The sequence below is a fragment of the Lampris incognitus genome, chromosome 3 (assembly GCF_029633865.1).
Source record: "Lampris incognitus isolate fLamInc1 chromosome 3, fLamInc1.hap2, whole genome shotgun sequence".
Lineage (NCBI taxonomy): Eukaryota > Metazoa > Chordata > Actinopteri > Lampriformes > Lampridae > Lampris > Lampris incognitus.
The window spans coordinates 78,532,967-78,555,079 of record NC_079213.1 but is presented as its reverse complement, the minus strand read 5'-3'; the positions used below and the strand labels follow the sequence as shown (position 1 = coordinate 78,555,079).

At 40.4% G+C, this 22,113-nt stretch overlaps 1 protein-coding gene across 1 annotated transcript; it reads right to left on the bottom strand.

Annotated features, from left to right (window-relative positions):
- Nucleotides 1-3,927: 3,927 nt before the first annotated feature.
- On the bottom strand, nt 3,928-20,236 carry lnp1 (leukemia NUP98 fusion partner 1). Its single transcript, XM_056276813.1, has 4 exons — nt 19,858-20,236; nt 14,483-14,728; nt 4,464-4,562; nt 3,928-4,320 (listed from the first exon to the last, which is right to left on the bottom strand). The coding sequence occupies exons 1-4, from the start codon at nt 20,041-20,043 to the stop codon at nt 3,928-3,930; spliced, it is 924 nt and encodes a 307-aa protein (XP_056132788.1). The 5' UTR covers nt 20,044-20,236.
- Nucleotides 20,237-22,113: the final 1,877 nt, after the last annotated feature.

Genomic DNA, 22,113 nt, shown 5'->3' with positions numbered 1-22,113 from the left:
AAATGCTTTTGTAAATGCTTGGTAGATAAAAATGCACTGACCCATGGCATTATGAACAGTTTAATTACTTTGTTTGCACAATCGCTATCAAATACAAAGCAAACATGGGGAAGCCACAAGATGCTCATTGTTTCATACAATGCAAGGGATTCATCACATTGAGAAATATGAATGGAAGCCAAATGCTTGCTGCTCTCATCAAAACTGAGTGCACAACTCAGTAGAGACATATTTTCTTATCAAATAAGTCAATTAACTTTTTTGATGCCCTTCATTGCACTCCATTTGTCTAACAGACTTTAATACATCTGTAGTGCACACTGCAAACATTTGTTTACAGTTTGGTTTGGATCAACAAGCACCTAGTAATAAGCAAATTCAGAATGTCCATTAAAAAGTTTAAATAATTGTTTGACTAGTCTATTTAAGCAATGAAATGTGTTATACGTGAAAAGTTAACATTTTGTTACTGACTACCAATGTTTTGTTGTTGAATCACACTGTTTTCAAATCAGCTATGAGCCAGACTTTGTATGACATAATTACTGTTAATTGTAAACTCCAGAGTTTCTTATTTGGCAGTGAGATGGTTTAGAGGTGTTGTAAGAATGGCAGTAGTTTAGAGGTCCCATGTAAAAATAATAAAAAAAAGGCAAGGGTAAGGCAAGGTGAAGGAGATGCAAAACAAGGTGTTTCTAAGGGAACAGACAAGCCTATTCTTTCAGAAAGAGATTTTGGTCTCATTAATGTGAATCTCAACTTTAATTTTAACTAAGCAGTCCAATCAGGCATTTGTTACAATATTTGTAGTTGGCTAGAGTGTAAACGATGATCATTATAAACAGGTTTGACTTCACTCTCTACAAAACGAGCTCATATCTCATTGCCCCAAGCTAGAAATATTGTTCGTTTTGTCAAGTGTCAAATCATTCTGCAGCATACAGTTTTGCTATCAGGAATCAGGAACACTTTACATGTCATTTCATTTCATGCACTTGCGCACATGAAATGAAACAAAACATCGTTTCCCCCAGCCCAAAGCAGTACAACACAAAGACAAAAACATACATCCAAAAACTATAAGAACTACAAGAACACATAGATCCAAACTAACACATATATCCAAACTAAACATCAACAAAAAAATCACTGTCCAGGAGAATGAACGCCAGCCAGGATGACTGTCGGAACTGCCGGTCTGCATGGGCTAGCAGTTAGCTTAGCCTGCCCAGCTTCTGCATCCAGTCAGACTGCCTTGATGTTTCCTCTTTGGGTGCAGCTCCAGGCAGGGCCGTGGTCCCTGGGCCCACAGGATGCAGCAAACCAAGCTCTCCCAACCGATCCAGCACCAGCTCTCCCAGCCATCAAACGAAGACAAACTTAGACGCAGACATGGACAAAGACATTGCCAGGATGGTACTGGGTGGGGCCACCACAAACGTGAATTCATGCCGCCATCTTCCCACACCGGTACTGGTTGAGGCCCAGTACCATTATTACCATAGACTGAGCTTACTTCAAGCAAACAAAACTTTCTCATCTATGACAGAAGGGTGGAGTACACGAATGTCTCTCCACTAGCGCTGTCATGTGTAAATAGTATTACGATACTCTGCAGAAAACAGCAAGAATGGAAGATAGGAAAAATCAGCATGCAGGATGAACTGTGATGTTGTGTCTTCATGCTGAAGGTTTATGCGAGGAATGGGGATTTCATTCAGAGGCAAGTCCAAAGGAGTTGAATCAAGTGCAACTGGACTTGGTATATATCCGTGAAGACGTTTCGCCTCTCATCCAAGAGGCTTCCTCAGTTCGTGCCTTTCTGACTAGACCAAGCTAGTCTGACTGGCTGGTGATGAGACTCAGAATTTATCCTCTTGGAGTCATTGTCAGAGCTATAGATGTCCATGGCTCTTTGTGTCCCGATGTTTACCAATGCCCGTCGCTGGTAAACATCAGGACACAAAGAGCCATGGACATCTATAGCTCTGACAACGACTCCAAGAGGATAAATTCTGAGTCTCATCACCAGCCAGTCAGACTAGCTTCATCTAGTCAGAAAGGCACGAACTGAGGAAGCCTCTTGGATGAGAGGCGAAACGTCTTCACGGATATATACCAAGTCCAGTTGCACTTGATTCAACTCCTTTGGATAACCATGACCTGGATGAATGAGAACATTCACAGACATTCAGAGGCAATGTTAGGGATGGATGTGGTGAATGGATCTGCAGGGCCATCATGGCACCTTGATGCGGGCAGAGGACCAGAAGAGGGGCTTCGGCATGGACACATGAACACGACATGTGGGACACGTCTGTTTCTTCCACAACCACTGCTCCATGCACTGTAACACATTGAGAGGAGGTTATTGCATTGCATAAGGCATAGTGTTAACGCTGTAACCTAAGACATGTGCTGAAACTCAGCATGCAATTTTCCTGAATGTAGGCTTGATGGATTCTGATGAAAATCTTTAACCTGATGACCTCCTGTCTTATAAATCCTTTAATTTGACAAGCAAGGCCAAAACATTATAGATACAGTTTGTGAATAACAATTAGCAAGATGAAGCAGTATTATTTCTGCAGATATTGATTTCCTTTGATAATGCCAGCAGCTAATTTCCAACATAGCTGTCATCTGACCAACAACATGTGTGTGTATAAAAGGACCAACGTTCACTCCTGACCTGAACTGTTAACACACTGTCATACCGGGCCCACTTCTCATTTATCACATTATAATTTAAGAGGTTCAAGTTAAACTAGCGACACAGTCCGGAGCAAATCCCTTTGGTTTCCTGAGAAATCATGCAAAGCAAGAACTGATAGATTCCATTGACAGTCTATTTATTGACTTTTTTCTTTAAGGGTACAGTACATAAAGCAATAATATAAACATTTGTTAGTTGAATATTCAATATGCATAACATAAAAAATAAACAACTTTGGGGCATCGTAATGTGTACAACATGAGGATAATTCTTTGCAAATTATCAAATACTATTTAGAAAATGAGATCTCGATGCCTGGAAAATTTGGCTGGAAAACATTCACTTAATTACACACAGGGATATTCTCAGCTGATCTATGAAACACATCTAGTAGCTGTCGGAACAGTAGATGATTTGGCAATCATTATGATTAATGATACTAAACACTTGTGTTTTAAACATAGTTCTCAACAAATTAGCTTTTTCTGAAGTGGTCACATGAAAATATTGCGGTCGCTTAATATTGATTATAGAATATAAACATTCAATCAATGTAATCAGAAAGATAGTGTGTTAGTCTATCAAGAGTGCAATATGTGTTATAAGTTAACTGAATGTTAAAAGGTTAGCTGTATTTAACATTGTAGGTATACTGACATGTTTAAATAATTCTCTATAACATTGTAAATGTAACACTCATGACTTATAACTAAATATTTATATTTTCTAATATTGCTTATGAAAATGTCAAGGTCATAATACATAGGCACATATGATTAATGCAAATAATTCATGATGGATGCAGATAAACACAAGCTAATTTATTCAGGATGATTCATTTCTTAGTTTTATGTATTCTTTTGTTGCATAGAGAAACTCTTGAAACTATTAGGGATACCATGAAATGGTTAAAATATCAAGGCTTTTCAGAAACTCATTTATTTTTAAGTGAGATTGTGAGTCCTAGGCCAACAAAGACAAACAGTATGAGTTAAGAGTTGATTTTGATTATTAACACCAGCCAAGATAACTGGGTCCACAAGTTCTTAGACAGTAGCATCCAGCACGCTCTCTAGGCCACAGAGTGGAAATATTTTCAATTGCACACCATCTGAAGGTCAAATAAGATCCTAACGTTTGGCCCATTGATACAAACAGTTCACCCACTCCTTCCAAGTGTAGACATCAGCGGATGTTTGCTCTATCTGATATCAGCGATGTCTCCGAAGCGAAAGCTGGCGATGGGGTGTGAGGTACTTCTGCTCCTTGCCGAAGGGTTCGTCTACTGACTTCCTTCTTTGATCGAAGGAGCTCCACATCTCACACGAGGCCGTCGCACTGCTACTACCAAACCGGCTCTGCTCTAACCTCCGCGCTGCCTTCCACACCCATGGATCAAAAAACATCATATAAGTGTCATGTCCTCCAACCACAGCAAAGCTATTTTGGGGACTCCATACTTCAGCAGCTGGGATGGGTTTAGGTGTGGATGGGTTTGCAGACCAGCTCAACTTGTGGAAAAGTGTTGAGGGGGGTAAAGTTTGCAGGAAGGCCTTGACAGCCGTGGTAGCCATGCACAATGAACCTGACATCTCACATGCATACTTGTGGAAGTGAGTGAACATAAGATGTGGTCAGGGAATGGATAGCGAATAAGAAAGACACCTTTGTGCAGAGCAGGACAGCGCAGTATACAAGCAAGGTGGAATAACATATGTATTGATCCATGATGAAAAAGATTTCTTACCTCTTTGTGGAAGCGGTGTGTACAGTGCAGCTCTTGGACTCCCCCTCCACCATTTCGCAGGTCCTCATGGCAGATGAGACACAAATTATCTTCATCACCCTGCAAAACAAATGAACAAGCATTAACTTAGCCTTTGTCTTCCCTAAACCAAGTAAATAATAGAACTGGTGTAGTACAGTGGCATGACATTAATGTCATATGATACTGATTTATTCTTGTTGCATTGTTCTTCCCAATTGTACTGTATTGTTGTACTTCCAATGCTGTACAGATCTCAAGAAAATCAAAATAGTGAGTAAAGTTGAACTTTGTAGCACAACATAAGTTCAAAGAAAAGCAATTTGAGCTATAACTAGTAATACTATTAGGATGTAAAGGATTTATATCGAATGAACATTATTTTGTAGATCGTCACACCCCACAACAAAATGTAGAAAAAAAAAGAATCCTTCTTAGGTGCTAATTTGCTGAGTTGTGTTTCAAATAAAGTAGCAATACTCAGTTTATACCAAATGAAGTTAACGGGATATGTGATCAAGTCACAAACTGATTAGGATCCCATAGATGAATTCTGTTTGGCTGAATCTCATGTGGTTGACAAGACAATCAGACAGGCAGTTAAGAGTAGACCTTGGAAATTTTTTTAAAATTAAGTCATCTGCAGGGTTTATTGCTTTTCAGGCTTTTCTAAATGTCATTTCGGATGTCAGTCTTAGCTAAGTTTCAAACTTGACACACAGTATTGATAACAATGAGACTTGTTCTCATTCTGACCAATGATGATAACATCCAATCTCAATGGCAACGCCACAGTGTTTGGTGTAGAGGACTTAGAGAGCGGTAAAGTCTCATCTAAGGTGCACATGCCTTCTGCACGATGACTCTATGACGTTATAAAGTATTACTCACCAAGACATTTCCAGGACAGTTAGTCTGTCCTGTCAGTTGAAAGATAGTAGTTAAATCGTTTTAGAATTGAAAATACTGTTTTTTGAACAAATAAGGGAAGCATGAGGATTTCTAAGAATTATTGAAATTCTCCTACCATGACAATGAAGTTAATTGGATTTTCATTAAAGCCTCCATGAGGCTCCAGCCGACTCACATTACCCATAGTCCATGGGCCAGAGCCCAAAATTTCCTATTTCGGTACACTCAAGGTGGCAAAACTTACTTATAATTTTTGAAAGGAGCCATGTCTGTAGATGATATTTTGGTATGATAACCATTCCTGAGTGGCAGCTGTATCACAGTTATCAGCTCATGAAGTTAACCACCCCCTAAAGTAAATTGCATTTTAGACGCTGGTGCATATCCTGGTTTAGCCTCATGGTCAGGACATTTTTCAATGTTCTATAATATTGTCTTTGGTATCATTTTAAAGGGGACCTTCTTAGCTTTCATTCAAGCCCTGTTGTGGATATTTCTCACAAATATAGAGGTCACTTGAGCTCTACAACCCGTCAATAACACACATCTTTCTGCAATGTTCGCCTAAACTATATACTTTCTTTTAGCCCTGTGGCATCTAGGAATATCAGGGACACAAAACACAAAAACTGGAATACTCACAGGACTGTAAAGATTCAGGAAATGTATAATATACCCATACTATTTCATTGTGTGAGGTGATTGTGAACCTTAAATTAGAAGGGCATTATTACTAAGAAACTAACTAGACCAAAGCCAGTTAGTCCATGGGTCAGACCAGATATCGATATCACCCAAGGTGACACAACTTCACTGGTGCCATTTTATTTGGTACACTAACAGAAGTAAAATAATACATGATAACCTTTCCAAATGAGCAGCTATTTCATTTTTCTTTCAGGAAACCTGTTTCTGTGCCTCTCACGATTGTGTATTTGCCCAGATTTTTACAAATATAGCATTTCAACACCCCTGGTACTGATTAGCCTAGCTTAAACTCTGGGACAGTTCTTAGTTGGCCAACAACCAAGGATAACCAGTACTGTGTACTTCCATTCATTGTGCTAAGCTAGGCTAACGTGCAGCCAGATAGCTTTCTACTAAACACATATAGAGGAAACTGGTATCTATCTTCTTGTCTCACTCTGGAGAAGATTGTAAGCTAATTTCCCATAATGTTAGCATGTTCTTTTAATGTATATGTTAATATGATTAGTTAAAGTGGCTACGAGGAACTTTCATCTTGTGTTGATTTTAGCGGCCTCATGTGGACAAAATACAGCTGTTGCATAGCAACTAGGTAATGTATCTATTTGTGGCTATGTAAGATAAATAATGGTAATATGACGCTGGTGAAGCAAAGTAAACTTTGTTTTAGTAGTGTTCATACACCTAAGTTACATGTATTTGTTTGTATGTGGCAGGTGAAAACTGACTGAATATGGCCACTGGTGAACAAGCAAGTTTTTACCCAATACCAAAGCGCCCACGGGTGGAGTGCATTATCCACTGTTCTGATGATACAGATAAGCTGGTTTCACTACAAAGTGTCGACTCATGGAGAACTCTGCTCAGGGCAGCTCAGATACGAAATCATGCACCAGTTTTGAAGCTGGCAAAAGACATTCCTGAGGGACAGATTCCAGCAATCTACTACCACAGAAAGTGTCGCAGTATCTTCACTATGAAGCAAATTCTTGATGGCCTCCTTGCAAAAGAAAAGAAAAGTTGTGTCTCTGCTGAAGAGAAACAATCTAAGAGAGTAGCTCGACATGCTCCAAGTACATCTAGGACTTATGATGCAGAGTGCATATTTTGTCAGAAAAACAGCAAATATTCCAAGAGACAGAATACGAGAGAAGTACTGGTGCAGTGTCGAGAACTGCGAGCTGATGCAAAGATCAGGAGTGCAGCCACAAAGAAAAGGGACAGCAGAATCATTGCCATTGTGAGTAGAGACCTTGTAGCAGCTGAAGGGCACTACCACAGGTCATGCTATAGACTTTACACCAAAGAAGAGGTTTCCAAAGGAGAGGTTGCCAGCAATAAAGATGATGATGCTGCAGCCCAGTATGAAGCTGCTGTGAATAAGGCATACAATGAGCTGTTCCTCTTCATCAGGATGGAGCTTTTTGGCAATCCTCAAGTGATGACAATGACTGATCTCTCTTCTAGACTGGTAGCTTCAATGAACTCCCAAGGCATTGCCCAAGTCAAGGAATCAACCAAGAAGCACATAAGGCGAAACCTGGAGAGTGAGTTTGCTGGAGCCTTGCAGATATTCCCTGATGAGAAAGGAAAATTCCTCCTCTATCCCGATAACTTGTCCATGAGGGAACTTGCCAAAGAAAATCAGTCTCTCAAAAGGGAGCTGCAGACCCTGAAAAGTGTCAGTGCAAAAGATGTTATAGCCAAAGCAGCCATCAAATTGAGAGCAGACATTAAAAGTCAAGATGTTCCTCAAACCTGGCCGCCTGAAGTCAAACCAGAAGCAGAATGTCCTACCATTTCAGAGTCGCTCATTATCTTCCTGTACTCTCTACTCACAGGCTCAAATGATCCTGATCATGCATCCCAGAGAGTGCAGTGCCTTCTGCAGTCATTTGGCCATGACATAGTATATGCAGTGACATGTGGAAATACCAAGCCTTCCAAGCACATTGTTCTGCCATTCAGTGTCAAATCGTTGACAGGAAATGTAGAGTTGATAAACATCCTCAACCGACTTGGTCACAGTGTGTCCTATTCACAGATGGAAGAGATCAACACTGCCCTGTGTCTCCAGAAACTCTCGTCATCAGGGAGTGGCATTGCCCTTCCAGCTAACATCCATCCTGGCATATTCACAACTTTAGCCTGGGACAATATCGACCGTCTTGAAGAAACTGTCAGTGGTGAGGGAACATCTCACAGAGTCAATGGGATTGCTGTGCAAGCAAAGCCAGTCAGCCCACTTCCTGTCCAACCCATGCCCACTGTTCCCAAAACAAAGAAGAGAAGCATTGATGGACCCCCACCAATGTTACCAACTTACAATGCTGGACAACGGGTAGGGCCACCACAAAGCAAAAAGTCAGATGCCGATACTGCAGCCAATACTAAGCTTGCCAGAGAGAAAAACCTTCTTTGGGTCCTAGCACGCATGTCACAACAAGAAGAAGAGTCAGTCAGCAGCTGGACAGGCTTCAACATCCTGACTCGAGGAGAGATGACGGTCATCCCCGACAATATAGGCTATCTGCCTACCATCAATGCTCCAGCGACACAAATGTCTACTGTCAACGAGGTGCTTAACCAGTCACTGAGCATCATGCAGTGCTTAGGCCTGAGGAAGATTGTCTGTGTCTTTGACCAAGCCCTGTATGCGAAGGCTGTCAAGATCACATGGAAACACCATGACAAGTTCCATGATATCATCGTTAGGCTTGGGGTATTCCACACCATCTGCACACTGCTGGCAATAATAGGAAAGCGTTTCCAAGATGCTGGACTCAAAGACCTCTGCATTGAGTCTGGCATGATTGCAGAAGGCTCAATTGCTGGTGTTATGGATGGCCGCAAGTACAACAGGGCAGTGCGACTACACAAGCTCCTGTATGAGGCTCTCATGCGACTGACCTTGAATGGTTTCCTGTCCTGGTTGGAAGAAACTCACAGGAATGACATGGTTCACCTGAATGAGACACTGAAGACCATTGACAGCCTTGGGAAAGAAGTCTCACAACATGCTTTGAAGGAGGTCCTCGAGAACAGCTCTTGTACACGCATCATGGATCTATTTGAAGTCTACCGTGAGTTCCTTAGAGGTGGAAACGGCAGCCTCTCGAACTTCTGGATGTCCTATTTGGACATGGTTGAAATCTTGTTGGGGCTCATCCGAGCATCCAGAGAGGGAGACTGGATGCTACACTTGGCTAGCATTCGAGCAATGATCCCATGGTGCTTTGCTTATGACAGGATGAATTATGCACGCTACCTCCCCTACTACTACGCCCAGATGTCTGAGCTGCCCATCACACACCCAGATGTGTACACAGAATTCATGGAAGGAGGCTTCTCAGTCCAACTGGGCTCCACCAATCCCTTTGGCCGAATCCCTGTTGACCAAGCTATAGAAGAAACGGTGAACAAAGACACCCAAACAGCTGGAGGGACAAAGGGATTCAGCTTGAAGCCAGGAGCTGTGACCAAATATTATCTCACAGCTGAGTATAGAAGCATGTACCTCAGACAGCTGAGAGACCTGACAGGTCAAGGCAGGTGCAAATGGTCTCATCTAGATCTACAGAGTCCAAGGATCAAGAGAGATGAAGCAGATGTCCAGTCTCTCATGGACCTTATGGAGAATAACTGGCTCAATCCTATGTCCCCTGATGAGATTGATTTGGTTAGCCTCTCCACTGGCAACATGGCTCCACCTGATGTGACCATAGATCTCTTGAGAGCTCTTGAGAAAGGAGAAGAGGCCTACCAAGCATTCCAGCAAACAGGGTTAGATGCAGACCCACCACCTGTGAAATTCCACGACAAGATGACCAAGCAAAGTCTGAAAACATTCTCCAATGTCAGCACAAAACAAGCTCATGGAAAGAAAGCACAGGATGTGGTTCTGAAGGCAGATAGAAACCTTTTCAGTCACATGATCCTGGTGGCTGAAAGCAGGAAGGTGAATCTGAAGGATGTCCTTGCCTACCCATTGGGCCCACTACCATGGGCACTGGCAAATGCTGATGGGTCCTTACGAAAAACAAACAAGGCTGCACTTGCCAGAGAGCTTGAAAAGAATGTATCTCCTGCAGAAGACATCCCAATCCCATCTACTTCCATCATTGATGGGATGAGCCTGGTCCAAAAAATGAATGGCAACAACAAAACCTTTGCACAGGTGGCAGAGTCAGCCTTGACCCAGGTCCTCCATGAGGGAGCACAGAGTGGGAGGATTGATGTTGTTTTTGATGTCTATCACCAGACTTCGATCAAAGATGCTGAACGACTGAACCGGGGTGGAGACATCACTCTCCAGTACAAGAATCTTGCAGGGGGACACCACGTCCAGCAGTGGAGAAAATTTCTGTGCAGTTCCTCCAACAAGACCAGTCTCATCAAGTTTCTGGTGGAAGAGTTGAAACTCCCACGATACAGAGCTATGCTGCATGGCAAGGTGTTGTACATGACCTGTGAGGAAACCTGCTACAAGTTGACAGAAGATGGGTGTGAGGAAGCAGCAGAACTGCACTCCACACATGAAGAAGCTGACACCCGTCTGCTCCTGCATGCATTGCATGCAGCAAATGCGGGCTCAAAGTCAGTTATCATCACAGCTGAGGACACTGATGTCATGGTGCTTTGTCTTGGCTTCCAGAAGGACATCACCTGTCCCATCTACCAGAAGTGTGGGACTCAGAACCGCACACAGTTTGTCGACATCACCAAACTGGCAAGTTCACTTGGAGACAGCATCTGTGACAGCCTAATTGGCTTACATGCCTTCACAGGCTGCGACACTGTCAGTGCATTCGCTGGTCGAGGGAAGCTGAATGCCCTGAAGATAGTGAGAAAGCACACTTCCTGCCAAGAGACTTTTAGTCAACTGGGACAGACATGGAATGTGAGTGATGAGCTGTTCCAGAAAATTGAGCAGTTCACCTGTCGGATGTATGTTGCTAATAGCAGCACTGCTGAGGTGAACAAACTGCGTTACCAGCTCTTCTGCACCAAAAGGGGAGAGGTTGAGTCCAGCCAGCTGCCACCATGTAGAGACTGTCTCTTTATGCATGTTCAACGAGCCAACTATCAGGCAGCAATATGGAAGTGCTGTCTGCAGGCTAGCCCTGTGGTGCCAAGCCCTACTGAGTATGGACGGACAGACGATGAAGGCAAGCTGGCCATTTACTGGATGCGCTCCCCACCTGCACCAGATGTGGTCTTGGAAATGCTAACATGCAAGTGTGTGCATTCATGCAAAATGCCAAGCTGCATGTGCCTGTCAAATGGACTTCCATGCACAGACATGTGCAGGTTACAGACCTGCAGTAACCAAAAACAGCAGGATGGTCCAGAACTGGACTTTGAACTTGGGGAGTCAGATGATGAGAGAAACGAGCAGTTTGATGAATGACAGTGTGATGATTCTGATGGTATTACTGTGGTAGTAGTCTATTGATGCACAGGATGTTGATTCTGGACTTGGTTACCCAGAGCTTGATAACAATAATGTAACCATATTCACATATACCCATTACCATTACATATACCCACTAATGATATGGGATTACATGTATCATTGACTAAGTATATGTAAATGTCAATGTTGTTTAAAATATTAAAATAGTTCATTACCTCACTCACTATGGTATTCCTTTTTATCATGTATTTTGATTGTGTATTTAAACAAATGTATAGAGACCAGTTTGTGACCTAACTGGCTTTGGTCTAGTTCTCATTTAAGGCTCACAATCACCTCACACAATGAAATAGTATGGGTATATTATACATTTCCTGAATCTTTACAGTCCTGTGAGTATTCCAGTTTTTTTGTTTTGTGTCCCTGATATTCCTAGATGCCACAGGGCTAAAAGAAAGTATATAGTTTAGGCGAAAATTGCAGAAAGATGTGTGTTATTGATGGGTTGAAGAGCTCAAGTGACCTCTATATTTGTGAGAAATATCCACAACAGGGCTTGAATGAAAGCTAAGAAGGTCCCCTTTAAAATGATACCAAAGACAATATTATAGAACATTGAAAAATGTCCTGACCATGAGGCTAAACCAGGATATGCACCAGCGTCTAAAATGCAATTTAGTTTAGCGGGTGGTTAACTTCATGAGCTGATAACTGTGATACAGCTGCCACTCAGGAATGGTTATCAAACCAAAATATCATCTACAGACATGGATCCTTTTAAAAATTATAAGTAAGTTTTGCCACCTTGAGTGTACCGAAATATCGTCTGGCCCATGGACTACCAAGCCCAAAGTCATGTGAAATAAAGACAAGGACACTCAGGGTCATAGAAGTGAAGTTATACTGTTTTTGTGTCCAAGCAAGAAGTGAATTTGCATTTAGCAGACAAATTCTATACGTTTAGTAGGCATACTGAGGGTGTATTTGACTTAAGACTTGCAAGCAGCTTACATTCGGAAGTAAAATGGTATGATCCATCTGAACGGGACTTGCAGGGGCTGAACTCTGAACTTTTCATTCATATGTTGTACTTGAAATTGTTTGTTGTAGTTTTTTGTAGTTTTTTTGTTTTTGTTTTTTGTTTTCATTTTCAAACCTCTGAAACCTTGCTAAACCCATCTTAACTTTAGAGCTCTGCCATATATATATATATATATATATATATATATATATATATATACACACACACACACACACACACACACACACACACATACTATATCAACACAGGTACAAGAATTGGACATATAGTCCCTCCATTGAGTTCTGGGTCTACCCCAGGGTCTCCTCCCAGTTGGCTGTGCCCAGTAAAACTCCAAAGGAAGGCATCCAGGAGGCATCCTAATCAGATGCCCAAACCATCTCAACTGGCTCCTTTTGACGCAAAGGAGCAGCAGCTCTACACCGAACTCCCTCTGGATGTCTGAGCTCCTCACCCTATCTCTAAGGCTGAGCCCAGACACCCTACAGAGGAAACTCATTTCAGCCGCTTGTATCCGTGATCTCACCCTTTTTTGGTCACTACCCAAAGCTCATGACCATAGGTGAGGGTTGGAACGAAGATTGACTGGTAAGTTGAGAGCTTTGCCTTCTGGCTCAGGTCCCTCTTCTCCACAATGGTCCGGTACAACATCCGCATTACTGCTGATGCTGCACCAATCCGCCTGTCAATCTCCCGCTCCATCCTACCCTCACTCGTGAACAAAACCCTGAGATACTTGAACTCCTTCACTTGAGGTAACAACTCACCCCCAACCCTGAGAGAGCAATCCACCATTTTCAGGTAGAAAACCATGGCCTCAGATACGGAGGCGCTGGCGCTCATCCCAGCCATTTCACACTCAGCTGCTGGAGGTCACATTCTGATGAAGCCAACAAAACCACATCATCTGCAAAGAGCAGAGACACAATTCTGAGGTTCCTGAAACGGACACACTCACAAAAAGAATTGGAGACAAGGGACAACCTTGGCGGAGACAAGGGACAACCTTGGCGGAGACTGACACCCACCAAAAACGTGTTTGACTTTGTGCCAAGAATGCGGATGAAGCTCTCACCTTGGTTATACAAGGACCGGATGGCTTGTAGCAACTGCCCTGGTACCCCATACTCCCGCAGGACCCCCCACAGGGTGCCCCAGGGTACACGGTCATAAGCCTTCTCCATGTCCATATATATATATAAATATATATATGTGTGTGTGTGTGTGTGTGTGTGTGTGTGTGTGTGTGTGTGTGTGTGTGTGTGTGTGTGTGTGTGTGTGTGTGTGTGTGTGTTGATATTCTGTTCCTCATTTGTCGAGCACTCACAATACTATTGACAGTTTTGGAAAAAAATGCTATATATAAAAAACTTTGTGTCTATATATAACTTTATATTTATATATATTTATGTATAAATATAATTATATTTATAACCTATATTTATTATATTTATATTTATTTATTATATATTCATATATAAATATGTATAAATATAATATTTACAAACATTATATTTATCTATTTATATTTATTATATGTATAATATACCTAAATATAATTATATATTTCTATATTTATAACTTTATATTTATATATATTTATATATAGACTGTTTATGTATGTATGTATGTATGTATGTATGTATGTATGTATGTATGTATGTATGTATGTATGTATGTATGTATGTATGTATGTATGTATAATCCAGTGAATGATTGCTTACGGCATGAAACAGGTTTGTACTGTCTCATAAAGAATTTACTTGACTCACTGGATTATTTTGCTCCTTATTTGTTGAGCACTTTCCCTACCGTTGAGTGTTTCTTTTAACAAAGTTATATATCTATAATTTTATTTATCTATTTATTTATTTTGCTTGTCCTTAAGTGCATAGTGCAAAGACAATTTAATAACCCCCTTACCAGAGACATGGTGTTCTTATTGCGTAAAGAAAGTCGTTTCTCAAATGACTCTGTGAGTTCAGGGATAGTGGAGATGCGGCTCTCTGGAATGGCCGTCTTGAGGCGGCTGTTGTCATCTGAGGAGGCACGGCGTGCTCTGGGGTGAGGCCTGACCTCCCCTTTCTCTTCCCTGGTTTTGCTGTGGATGGGAGAAGGGGCCATAGCAGCCGCGTGGAGCTTGTTCAGCTTCATGGCGTCTAATTGGGACTGAGGGCAACACAGAGAGGAAGATTCACACATTTAAACCAAGGGAAGAAAATTACCAGGCTGAGAGACATAGGACTCACAAACTAAATTGAATGCAGTCTTCATCAGAACCTGGAACAAATCTGTTACGGAGCGTTTGATTTAGAGTGCAAGTCCTTTTTCCTCTGGTTCTTGTTTGATTCATTTGAATCTGCATCTGAAGAAGGTTTTTGGATGTGGTTAAACGCCAGACAGACTACTCTGCTGAGCATTGTCTGTGAAAGGGGTTATTCACCTGTTATATTCCTAAGTAACCTGTTGGCAAAGCACAAAGCTAATTATAGTTGTTTTCCATCTTGACTCAAGCATGTAAGTTCATTTATTCTTTACATAACAACAGTAATCTTATTGCATTTCTTTTAGTACTGGTTGTAAAACACTTCTATAGAGGCTATGGTTGACACAGAGGAAACACCAATGAGAAATCTTGCTGCTTGTGTGAATTAAATATTCTGGTATGTTTTTGGCCCACCGGTCATCCAGTGCTCCAATGCTTTTAATTACTATGTTAACGAATCTTATTTCTATATGTCTCTTCCCTGATGAGAGTGATCTACGATGGCTATGCAACGATAATGAAGCTCAGTTGAAGCCCAATGACAATGCAAGAAACTGTGTTTGGAAAAAAGAAAACAAAATGGATGCTGATGTTAGGAAAATACCTTTGCATTGAGTACAGATGTATGAAAATATCTAAGGAACAGCTTTCTACAGCCATGGCTACTGTCTGAGAGGGCTACATTGCATACCTAACATTGCCATGCTCATCTAACCATGGAAAAACAGTTGAGTCTCTATGACTGTTCTCATTTGGTAGGTAGTACACACACAGTCATCAGGAAAGGAATGCATAATGCGATAAGGGAAGTACATGATGGTGGAATCACATAGGCATTTGCAGTGAACTCATTTTAAAATCCTGTGACTCACGGCAGGGAAAATGTGGAAAAATAGTCTGAGCTTGGACAACAATCCTCAAATGTCCCATTCAATAGCTTGTTGACAGTGATGTGAAAGGTGTATACACCCTCTTTGGAAGCTATGGTTTAATATATTAGGAAATAACTAACTCTCATCTAGTCCCCACCAAATCCTTACAGTCGATAGAGCTGATATCATGAATAAAATCACACGTTAAGGATTTTCATTTTGGATTTTATATATATATATATATATATATATATATATATATATATATATATATGTGTGTGTGTGTGTGTGTGTGTGTGTGTGTGTGTGTGTGTGTGTATATGCATATGTGTGTGTGTGTGTGTATATATATATATACTATATATATATTTTTTTTTAAAAGAAACACTCAATAGTAGGGAAAGTGCTCACAAATAAGGAGCAAAATAATCCAATGGGTCAAGTAAATTCTTTATGAGACAGTACAGGCCTGTTTCATGCCATAAGCAATCACCAGCTGTGGACAGCTGATGATTGCTTATGGCAAGAAAGAGGCTTGTACTGTCTCATAAAGAATTTACTTGATTCACTGGATTATACATATATATATATATATATATATATATAGGCATTTTCCACCTTTAATAATACAAATAAAACTGATTTTATTTGATAGCGGAGAGAGACAGGCGATGACATGCCGCAAAGGGCCCGGGCTTCCAACCCAGGCCGCAGCAGTAAGGACTCAGCCATATGTGGTACGCGCTCTACCAGGTGAGCCACAGAGACACCCCCTTCGGTTATATTTTTCAGCAATAAAATGCACAGATATGCGCTGATATGACAAAAGTGGGCCTTCTTTCCCATCATTGAGTCAACACCAAAAAATATTAAGCCAGTCTGCAGAAACATTAAGTAAAATAGCAAGTACACCCCATGCTTCAGCAGCTTTTAGTACCTCCTTAAACCACAATAATCTAAAGGAACTGTTTTCTTTATGAATTTATTGGACTCTTACGCCTAACAAAAGTGCAGCTCACTGATATCTGAGGAATTATTTTATGCACAGCTCTGGTAAGTCCCCAACACCACTTTTCAGTACAGTCAAGGTCAAAGTCTGGACTTGACCATTTGAAAACCCTTATTCTGATTACATTTGTAAATCCTCTTTCTTACTTTGGAATGATGCGCTTCGTGTTGTTTGGAAATGGTTTTACTGTGAGACTCTCCAGCCGCAATCAGTTCTCTGGGATCATCACAGACAGCTTGTGTGCCTTTTTGGTGTGTTCAAGATAGCATGGAAATAGTAAAGAACAAGACTGATATTGTGAAAATACAAAGTGAATGGTCGTCAAATTCTGAATCACAGGTCGGAAATTCGGATATCGTTTAAGAGCTCTGGTTTATCCAGCCTGAGCACCAGAGACACATCACAGCAAGAAAATGTGGAACAAAACAAATGGCGGCATTCGTAGTTCAGGGTAAGAAAGGAAAGCTTTTATTTACACGTTGATGCATATTTGGGTATGCAATTATGTCATATGTGTTAGCAGCATGTGTTTCACATTCTTCACAGCAATTTTAAATTACAATGCATTATCTATCAGCCGCTTAATTTAGCTAGCCAGTTTATAATTTTAGTTTCCTCAAAAATGCTGCAGATGGAATAATGACACGTTTGACAGCATCCATGTTTTTGTTTTTCTGAGTAAAGAAAATGTTCTTGTGAGGTTGGAAGTTTCCAACTTGAAATTTACGACTTCCGGGTTGTCTTAAACACACCATACTGTGTTACCACAAAACTGAACAGACCAAACTGTCGAGTGTCTGCTGTTCTTGTGCAGGAGGTCAACTAAACATGCAAACAGAACCTAATTCTAATCACACTTAAGTGATATGAAGGCAATAAGGATGTGCTTCTTCTTTTTTTTTACATTACTGCATATTATGTTAATTTTTGCTTGAATTAAAAGTCACAGGATGCACTTTTGTTTTCATATCACTGTGAGACACAGTTTTTGTTACTTCGCCTAGATGTAAGATGCCAAACATCACAGTCAGTTTATTTCAAAAGGAATCAAATGAAACGGCTCAAAAAAAAAAAAAACTGGCAAAAATGCAGACCAAATCATTTTGGTATTTTTTTTGTTTTGTTTGTATGATGGCAAGAAGAAGGGGTCACAACTAAATTCATAGTAAGAAGTGATGATACAAATCGTAGACATAGCATCTTCAAGGAGTTTATGTGTCAAAAGCAAACAAGGTACAGTGGTATTCAACCCACGGTTAGAGATTTCCTTATTTGAAAACCCCTGATTCTACCATGATGTAATGTTGTGATGTAATGTCATTAAAGCATGCTCTTTGTAAAGAATCTTGTAAAATGTATGATCATGGTACCAATTCTTTTAATAGGGCACTGCCAGGACTGAAGAATAATTTTATGTTTGTAATTAGTTGTGGATCTTTTAGCTGGTAGAGACAAAATACGAGTCAAGCCACACACACACACACACACACACACACACACACACACACACACACACACACACACACACACACACACACAATCTGATGCCCTCTATTGAAATAAAACATGTCTTGCAAGAAGTATATGTTTAAAAGACAACAGATTTTACAGTGCGAAAAGCAGAACTTCTTCAGCTTATCTATGTTCCCCAACTCTATAGTATGTTGAAATCATAAGACCTAATGCAAAGCTACGTCCCGATTTGTCTGGAAAACTTAACCATCAGAGGAAAGCAGTGCAAGTCTGCAAATAATATAATAACGACATCTCCTTTACTGTAATCTCTGCAAAGTGTACAGTAACTCAAATTCTTTGATGCAATGACTTGTTTGAATTAGATAGATTGGTACCACATTATAATAAGACCACCCTTATAAAGGGTTTATGAATGTTTGTAATTAGTTTATCAATTAGGTTGTGAACACTTTATAAATCATTAATGATCTGTTATAATACATCAGATAAACAGGGCGACAGTGACAGGTTGTTTGCCAACTAGTGAGCCCACATTTATATGTACTGTAAAGCCTCAGATCTCATTGGTTACTTAGCTAGCAACTAACAAGATCTGAGATTTAACAGAATAACTAAAAAGTGTAGCAGTATCTTGATCTTGCCAAATAGTGAGCCCGCACTGATTTATGAAAACTGTGTTATAACTTGTTTATAATTGTTTATCAATGATTTTTAAAGTGTTTACAACCTAATTAATAACCTAATTATGAAACATTTAGAAATCCTTTATAAGGGTAGTCTTGTTGTACCAATAGATTTAAGTCAAAATATGGGTAAAAACGAACCCTGTCTGATTGAGATGCCTTTCCAAACTTTTCTCTAAAGTATATTCATGGGACACAGTTCAGCTGCAGCTTACTAGACTTCTAAAGAGTAATTGTTGAGACCTTAGTAATTAAGTCATGCTGAACTTTTTAATGTGATTTTGCACCGTTGTGATAGTACAATATTTTAAAAGAGCTCAGTCCTAAGTTGCAGCAATACTAAATCAATTGTTGCCAATTGATTTGTGATAAAGAAATGCTTAAGTGTGAGCATGTGTGTGTTTGTGTGTGTGCACACACCCACACACAAAAAAAAATGTTACAAGGCCATAAACTTATGCATCTACATGCATTACTGATGCATCATTGGTCTGGAGAGCTAACAGGTCAAAGCAGCTTGTTATTAAATTCAATCGATCCACATAGTCTGCATAGCCCCAAGGCAAAGTTTGTTTTTCATGTATGCATAGTACAGACTACAAACCATACAGTATTTTTTTCTGTCATTAGTTCTTTGTTTTTCAAACTCATTCTTTGATATGCATTCCTTTTTTGTATTTTACATATCAAATGCAGTGAGCAACATTATATCATTATAAATATAGGTATGTAGGTCATTTGTTGATTAGTCATATCGTAGGCTAGTGATGTTATCTGGTGCTGTAACAGCACAGCCCTCTGGATAAACACAATCTTTTCATTTGATTCTCATATATTTGTTAAGAGAACACTTTTGGAAAATGCTTAACCAAGCTCTCTTCATAATGTTGTTACTGTTCATATTGTAGTTTAATCCAAATATTCCACACTCTGCATAAAACTCCAATCCAACAGGACACATAATATAACCACTAAATGCTGAAGGTCCTTACCACACAGGGGAGAGATGATCTTCGATCAACACGTGTTTTTGCTGGTCTTCTGAAACTACGCTTTCTTTCTCTGGACTGTCCGGTTTCAGCTCCATGACCCCAGTAACTACTCATCCATTTTGTGAAGTTACCATCATCATCTTCCTCATTGTCCATGACGAACGCAGGCAGTAGCCTGAGAGACATGATAAAATTGGCTGTGGAGCTTGTTTGAGAGTCAAGTCAAGAAAAAAAAAGATGAGAGTCTAGGCCCCGAAGAGTTGCACTTGTTCGTCAAAGGCCACGCGTAGCTGATCTAGTCAGGCAGTAGTGGACAGGCGGTGGAGCTGGCCGGTCTACTACACCAACTGCCCTACAAATATGAAGGTAACTTACTTTAATTAGCTCCTTCTGCTGCCTCAAGCACCACCAGCATAGTTCTGTTATTGTTGGATAACCCAAAAATAAACCGCAAAGCTCTTGTTCAAGCCTTTAAATAGGTGAATCCCTTATAATCTATTTAACACTGCTGGTAGAGAGTAAAAGTGGAGGGGTTAGGAATAAAACAGGGAGGCAAGAGTGAGGATGGGGGGCTGGGATTTTGTCTCTCATTGGGGCTGGTGGGGGGGGGGGGTTCACTGCCACTTTTAATCTTTCCATTACTGAGCCCTCAGCCTGGGGGTAGACAACTGAAACTCCAATTCTCCCATAGTTTCCACTCACTGAGTACATCAAACCTGTCAATAAATATGGAGTGCAGGCAGGAGCCTGAGAGACATGCAGGCGACTGATTCTGTGCATCACTGTGTGTGGCGAGCCCAGGGCTTGTGTAATGCAGGACAAAGGGGGAACACATCTTTTCATAGGCGGTGGGGCAGCACCGAACTGAAGACTTAGATTTTATCATTACTACAAAGAAAGATCCTTTTGTTGTACAGCAGTTGCTACCTTACACCGCTCACAGTATTTTGAGGTGCTTTTTAAAATCAAAGCCTTTTTTTTAAGATCAAATTTGGACCACGATGTTCTGATACATGGAAGTGCAAATTCCCAGAGAATAAACTCATCCCGTGGTATCAGTATTAAGTAACACCGGTAAAGCTGGTACTGTCTTCTGAAATATCCGTGGGCGTTTAATAACATATTGAATCAAGAGATTGTTTGGCATGCCTGCTGTGAATTGAAACAACATCCAATTAATCTGTGTCTCTTTGGACTAGTCAGCAGTCCACATTGACACCAAATGTGTTGTGCATGCAAGCTGAAAATTAAAATTGGAGTTGCAGCTGTGCAGAACTCGATGACCAGAAAATCTGACTTCAGAGGATATAAACATTTATAATGATAAAATCTGACACAGCAATGACCCCATCTATCAATACAAAACATAACAATAATTCTTTAAATGTTTTGACCTAAAAATGAGAATATGGCTCAGAAAGTCCACATGTATCTATCAATCTCTCTCCAAACTGAAATCTTGGTGGATTATGTGGCATCTTCAGGTGTCTGGGTTAATGTTTACAAGTCAGTAGGACTCTCTGAGACAGAGCTAAGAAACTGGCTTTACGTGCTAATTATGGACGCCAAATCCCATGATCCCATTCACCAACTTGTGTGAGCCTGCAACTTTGCAATATTATCACTGAAAGGTGAATCAGCTCATCTGGACACAATGTTTGAACTGATTCACCTTACTGATTTCCTTACCTGGATTATTGAGCACGCATAAAGACATTTTGCACTATTATGCAAGTATTAACACATTTTGTATTTGTATAAGGAAAACCATAAGTGGAAATGACACAAAAGCTGCTCATCAAGTGTTTAAAAGTTTGAAATACATTTGATGAGGTCGAAAACATCACGCTGTTCAGAAAAGATAAACGCACACTCACACACACACACACACACACACACACACACACACACACACACACACACACACACACACAACTAAACACAAGATGATAAATTTTACGGGTAAGAATTACACTGCTAATATTTTGTTCTAGCACCACCTGCACAAACTAGGGATGCATCAAAATTTATTAATTTTATCAGGGAGTCAGGTCTGAAAGGGGTAAACTTGTTTACAGGCATTGTTGTAACATATTTTTGCAGCTCTTTCATGTAATAACATCAAAAGGTTGGTGGTTGCTGAATAAAAAATGCATTAATCCAATGACATATTGATAGGCATTCAAGGTCAGAAACATCTTTGAATACAGAATTGACATCATTTCTATAAATATTGAAATATGGGAGTATAATGGC

Bases quoted from the DNA above. Each gene is read 5' to 3' on its own strand.
- lnp1 (XM_056276813.1), bottom strand. From the start codon at position 20,043: ATGTCTCTCAGGCTACTGCCTGCGTTCGTCATGGACAATGAGGAAGAT. The intron at 4,563-14,482 runs GTAAGGGGGTTA...TTTGTTTTGCAG, and splicing joins ATAAGAACACCATGTCTCTG to GGTGATGAAGATAATTTGTG. The intron at 4,321-4,463 runs GTAAGAAATCTT...CACTTCCACAAG, and splicing joins CACACCGCTTCCACAAAGAG to TATGCATGTGAGATGTCAGG.